Source organism: Phaeoacremonium minimum (assembly GCF_000392275.1).
Source record: "Phaeoacremonium minimum UCRPA7 unplaced genomic scaffold PA7_03_scaffold_332, whole genome shotgun sequence".
Lineage (NCBI taxonomy): Eukaryota > Fungi > Ascomycota > Sordariomycetes > Togniniales > Togniniaceae > Phaeoacremonium > Phaeoacremonium minimum.
The window spans coordinates 98,097-104,423 of record NW_006921236.1 but is presented as its reverse complement, the minus strand read 5'-3'; the positions used below and the strand labels follow the sequence as shown (position 1 = coordinate 104,423).

The 6,327-nt window shown below is 55.7% G+C and overlaps 1 protein-coding gene across 1 annotated transcript; it reads right to left on the bottom strand.

Annotated features, from left to right (window-relative positions):
- Positions 1-435: 435 nt before the first annotated feature.
- On the bottom strand, positions 436-4,163 carry UCRPA7_4350 (putative gyf domain-containing protein; the record flags this gene model as incomplete). Its single annotated transcript, XM_007916894.1, has 2 exons — positions 436-749; positions 833-4,163. The coding sequence occupies 2 exons, from the start codon at positions 4,161-4,163 to the stop codon at positions 436-438; spliced, it is 3,645 nt and encodes a 1,214-aa protein (XP_007915085.1).
- Between the last annotated feature and the right edge of the window lie 2,164 nt (positions 4,164-6,327).

The window sequence follows — 6,327 nt, the reverse complement described above, 5'->3', positions numbered from 1 at the left end:
ATTTGGAAGACTTCGACTAACTAACTACCTAGGTAGGTAGCAACCAGCCTACCAAAGCCTCCAATAGGAGTTGGCTGAGCATTTCCTTCACGTATTTACTGACCAAGACAAGGCGTTTTGCAGGTACCTCAACTACACTGGCCTACAGGCTGGGGGATAGGGAATCAATTCGTGTGCTATACATACTATGCAGTAGACAACATACGCTCCTCAGGTCCAAAAGGCGACCAGGTGTTCACAGACATCATCTTTACAGGTTGATAGTCACTGAACCATTATCGAAAAAGAGCCGCCAGTCCGCCGTTGGTCTTCATTGTGGTATTTGATCGAGCTGATCTGATCTACCTATTCCTCCAGCAGCCATGACATAGAGCATAAAAGTACAAGCTTCGGGATGCGATCAGCACAGCATGATACAACATGTTGTTACAAGGCCTATTTCTTGCCCTTCTTCCGGCCGGGAACTACCTTGAAGCCTGCTGCCCCAACGGCATCGTTCTCCTTGACCTGGCTGCTCGGTCCGCCCTTCTTGGCCACCTCAGACCAGCCTCCGCCTGTTGAGCTTGACTTAGCCTCGTTGATCGGTGTTGGCTGCTTCTCAACTACGCCCTTGTCCGCGAGCTTCTTGCGGCGGATGAACTCTTCTGCGAAGTGTCGGCCGTCCATCGTTGTCGAGTTGGCGTACACCGCTTCCGAGATGATTTGCTGGTCAAGCGGCAGAATGAGCAGTGTTGAGGCAAACGTGTCAACTATTATATCCAGGTCAGTTTATGCTGTAGAAAGATGGCACCGTTGCAACCCGTTCTAGTATAGATGCCAGGAGCTCACTTACTATCAATACCACCAGTGATGCCTCTCCCAAGCTCGCGATGCAACCACTTGCTGAATTCCTCCATTGCCACGCCACCGACATCGCTCTTAGCAACTCCAATGGCTGGCTTGACAGCAGGCCTGACAGTTGGTGACGAGACAGGCTTGATGTTGGCTGCAGTAGCAGTTCTCGCCTGCGCTGCTGGTCCCGTGGGGACCTTGACCTTCCCTCCGGCTCCAACAGTTGCCCAACCGCTAGTCGTGGCTGCAGCTGTACCTGGAGCAGCACCAGCAATTAGGCCAGGAGGGGCGCCAGATTTCCCCGCAAGATCAGCGTATCTCTTGCCCAAGTTGCTGGCAACTGGCGCCGAGCCGCTCTGCGTTGCCAGCTCCCTCGCCTTTTGCTTGCGGACCTCTTCTTCACGCTGGATGTCAGCGAGTGTCTTCTTCCCAAGCCCAGCGGCGACAGTGGCTGCCCCGGTGACCGCAGCAACCGCAGTCTTGGCAGCTCCAGGTTTGGCCCAAGGACTCGCCGCCGTGGTAATGGAGACAGGGGACCCACTGCCCCAAGTACTAGTTGTGGGCAAGCCAGGATTGACTACCGAAATCTTCTCACGCTCACGGGCGGCCGCAGCTTCCTGCTCTAGGGCGGCACGGCGAGCAGCAGCAGCAGCCTCTTCCGCCTTGGCAGCTTTCTTTGCTTCAGCCTCTTGAATCTCCTTGAGGCTTGGCCCTTTCTGAGCCTCAGAACCGGGCTCACGCGCCCAGGGGGCTAGCGGAGGCGGTTGAGCAGCTACCGCGTGCGCAGCGGCACTGTCAGGGGTTTCAGATTGAGAACGGCTTCCCGCATACTGATCTGGAATGTTGGATCGTCGTTGAGCAGTCGGCGCGGGCAACGGAGTTGTCGAAGAGGGCGGCGGTGGCGGAAAAGGCATGGGCAGTCCAGATGCGGCAGCTTGTTTAGCCCAGGCTTCATCGGCCTGGACCTGCTTCGCAGCCGCAGCCGCAGCCTGCGTCTGCTGGACTTGTTGGGTTAGAGATAGCGCTTGCTCAACAGCCTTCTGGGTCGCTTCCGATCCATCCAATCTAGTCACCTCACGGATGATATCGGCTGCCTCGGCCTGGGCCGCATTGGCTGCACTCTCAGGTTCCTCCTCGATCGACCCAGTGACCCCCAAAGGACCCGCCTGGGCTTCCTCGGCGTCGCGCTGCGCGCGGATCTCCTGGAATTCCTTCAGTCGTGCTCTGAATCCTTGCGAGTCCTTGTGAAGTTGGTCGACGCCAGGGAGCTGGCTTCTGACGTCTGCTGAGGGCGCACCGACAGGCTGAGACGGATACATACCAGAGATGCCACTAGGTCCATGAATGCCAGCCAGCATTTGGCGCTCTTGATCACTCAGCTCTCCGTGGAGAGCTTCAGGCCCACCCTGGCCGGAGCCTTGGCTCATGTTGGACGGTTGTTCGAAAAATCCAGGCGTGGGACCAATAGCGCCGATTGGGGGTTGCGGTGGCATGCCGATTGGAGATGTCATGCTGCCGAAGCTGGGCTGGCTCTGCAGGCTATGAGCACTAGAGTGGTGATGCAAGGCACCTGAGCCACCGCCCGCGGCCTGTATCTGCATCTTGGCGAGAGCTTGTTGCTGCGCTAGATACTCCCGTTGGCGAGCCATCATGTACTGCTCCTCTTGCTTGCGCCGCTCAAGATTATTCTGCTCCTCAGCCGTCAGGGTCCTTCCGAAGCTTGGTATAACGCCCATCAGAGGAGGGATGACGCCGCGAGCGTCGCCAGCGGAGAAAGGACCAGCTGCGCTCGGGGGCCCATGAGGAATGCCAATCTGAGGAACAAGAAAGGGTTCGCGAGAGTTCCCAATCCGTCGAATGAGCTGACCCAATGGCTCAAATTCGGTATCTTCAATCTTCTTGACACGGAGATCAGCAGTGAAGAAGTTTGCCTTGTACCAATCGTTCATTTCCAGGCCGGTGAATGGGCCTTGCATCTGCCCCTGTGGATCGAGGTACACCCATCTCATACGATCTGGCATCACCATGGTGCGGGCTTGAGATGGAGGGAGATCAGCTGTGGCAGGAAGGCCAGCCGGGAAACCTGGCGCACCGGATGTTGCAGGCGTGAAACCGTGAGATTGGGTGGCGGTTGCCGTGAGTGCAGGATTCTGTTCACCCGTAGTGAAGACGCCAGGCGACCTGGCGGACTCGGATGAAGCGAAGAGTTCTTCGAATGCACCTCGACCGGCGCGCATGGGACTGTCAGTGTCGCGAACCTGACTGCCTATTGCACCTCGGCCGATCGCCCCCAGAGGATTAGTCTGCCTCAGATCGGGGACGGAGTCACCCAAGGATTCTTGATCTTGCGATTGCATTTGTGCCTGCATCGCAGCTGGGAATAAAGAGCCCAGCTTGCTTCCGCGGATGGAACCAGACCCGGCTAAGCCTCCAGCGCTGGCAGGCCCAAACATACCACCCAAACCTCCCAGGCTGGGAGACTGAAGATCACCTATAGGACTGAAGAGAGAGCTTCCAAAAGGATTGGCAAAACCAGGCCGATCACGATCAGGGGTCGATGTTGACGGTCCGGTAGGCCAGCCAATGTTACCCAGGGCAGGATAGCCCTTGGCACCAACACTGGAAGTCTGGCTACGGTCGCTTCCATCAAAGGTATTTGCCGGGAAGCCACGGCCGATGGAGCCGAAGTTTGATGCGTGCTCCGCATGCGTACCGCTGATGTTCATCTTGTCGAAGCCAGCCTCGTCACGCTCGTTATCGCTACGTTCAGCCGGAGGGCTTCGGTAAGGGTTGGTCTGTGAAGGACTCGCAGTGCCGTGCTCGTCTCCTCCCAAATGAAGGCCTGACATGCCAAAATCACCAGCACTTCCCTTGACGGGTGTGTCATAGGAAAGGGGCGGGGGGCTAACATCCCTGTCTGCTCCCAGAACAGCGCTGCCTGAAAGATTGTCATCTCCTCCAAAAGGATCTGTGTCCGTTCGAGGACGAGCTCGCCAGGAGCGGCCAACATCCCCCACCGCACCCTCTCCAGCTTTGCCTGCAATGTTCTCCGAGCTGTCCTTAGGCAACAGGTGGGCCAGCCGACTCTCGCCGCGCGTGCTTCCGAATCGCTTATCGCCGATGTTGGAGGCTGGAAGAGAGAAGTTCCCGAAAGCGCCCAGGCCCGACGTGCCAGAAGGAGGAGCTGGCGCCGTCGCAGATGCACCCCAGGCAGATGCACCAGCAAAGCCAGTGCTTCCCGAGGTGTTGCTACGCATGAGACCGCCTAGGGGTCCAGGCTTTGCCGGTAGCTCACGCGACGCTGCTATATCCTCCTCTGACTCGTCTACCATATTCTCTTTTGTGTCCGTACTCTTCCGTCCGAACCATACCGAGGAGGGATCTTCGCGCGGGAAGCGACCGGTACCAGTGGGCGAAGTCAATCCAGCGCTAGGAAATGGATTCGTATCGGTTGTTTCCCGTCGTCGAGTGCCAGGGCGCGATGCGGTAGATGGTGAGGACAAGCCGTAGTTACTGCCGTGAGACACGGATGTCTTCCTACCGTTCAAAGCGCCCCCCTGCCCACCGTCCTTTACCTGCTGCTGCTTCAATGGCGAATTGACGTCGACGGCAAACATCTACAGTGCGGAAAAAGTCAGCCAATATGATCGCTAGACTGCAAACGTGAGTCACAGGGTACGAACCTCTTTCTCCTCCGGGGACATCTCCTGAAGTCCCAGCGGAATCATGCTCCCGTTATTGTCCCAGCAGACGGTGGGGTCTTGCTGTGGATGTGCATCATTCGGCTTTCCCCAGCTCCGTGCGCCGCTCCCATTCAGTTGTCCGGGCTTCCAGCCGGGTAAGAACAGGGATGCAACGTCAATGTGGTCCGGATCTTGAGACTTGTAGATGTGCAGTAGCTGGTCCCTCGAGTAGCGATTGGCGGATGTGTCGAAAGCGCCCGGTGTAGGCGGCACATTAGGAGTCGGCTGCTCTTGGGTTGGGGTTTGTAGCGGCGCGTCTGATGTGGACTGGGTGGCGGATGGGTTGAAGGGAGTCGTGGAAGATCGGCGGAATGTCAGGGTACCATTAGAGCGTCCCTCACGTCGTGACCTTTTGCTTGCTAGTCAGAAAAAAGGGTCAAGTCGCATGAAGAAGGAGAGGTCAAAGCAGAACATAGAATGTGCGAGCGACAGTACAAGAGCAGATACAGTTTATAAACTACGGCATTGCAAGGCCTCGGTGTGTCCTCCCGGACATCAGAACCAGAAGCCATGATCAAGATGTGATGGTGTCTCGGCAGGGATTGGGGGCAGGCCCGGGCGAGAACCAAGGGCACAACTCAAATGCAAGCCGAACGAATACACCAGGACGAGACAGAAAAATAGAAAGACAGAAAGCAGGAAGGCTGATCGAGTCGAGCCGATCGGGTCGAGTTGAGATGGAATGAGGCATGAACTCACCATTCCCCGCTGCCGCTCCCTCGAGTCTCTCCTCTCCCGCTTGTACTGTCGCGATTCGCGTTTTGACCCGCAGCGGCGGAGGCGAAGCTGGATGGCAGATTTGTGGAAGGCATCATGGAGAGATGCTGTGTTCTGTGGGGGGGGGTTTCGAGGCTGCGATGTTTCCTATACAGACTGGCGAGGTGTCGTCTTCCGTCGCGGAGGGAAGATCAGACACAGACAGATGAGATGGGGATCCTTTCGCTTCAGATGGCTGTTGCTTCAAGAGTACGAAAGGAAAGGAAACAAGATAGGCGAGATTGGCTCTGCAGGCTGTAGAGAGATGCAAAGAAGATTCGTGTGTGATTCGTGTCGGGTTTTTTGGTATTTTCTTCTTCTTTGGATTGTGGTGGTGGTGTCAAGGTCGACGTGGAGGGAAGCTGGATTTTGGTGCTTGAAAAATCAAAGTTTCCAAAAAAGACCAGACAGACGTGCCTTCCATTTGACGTGGTGTAGGTGGACTGGAGCTAGGTAGTTCACCTTACCTACCTTAGGTACTTAGGTGGTCTCCTAGTGTGTGAGGCCATGGAGGTACCCTAAGCTAAGGCCAGAACACTTCTCCTTGCACCTCCCGTAGGTCAGCTTGGCCCACATCAGCCCAGGTACCGATTGTCTGGTGAGGGATTGTGAGCTGTCCAAAGTATCTTTTCTTTAGGACACATCCTTCTCAGGCACCTTACCTGCAAGCTCTTAGCTAAGGTACTTGTCCAGCCTCACCTTCTTCAAACAATATGACTACCAATTGTCACTTTGAACCTTGTAGGATTCATCTCCTGGCAATGATGGCTAATCAATAAGGCAATCACAGATCTTTTTCTCATTGCATGAGTTCCTCCTGCAGATCTAAGGTACCTAAGTATGCAGGGGACTTGATAAGGTTCTACAGCTTGCCTCCCTTCCAAAGTTCAGCTCCCTTTGTAGTAATAGAGCTGAAGGTGCCTCAATTCGGTTGCTTACCTAATCTACCAATACAGACAAATTTTCAGTATCTACCTACTGAGTTCATCACACAATT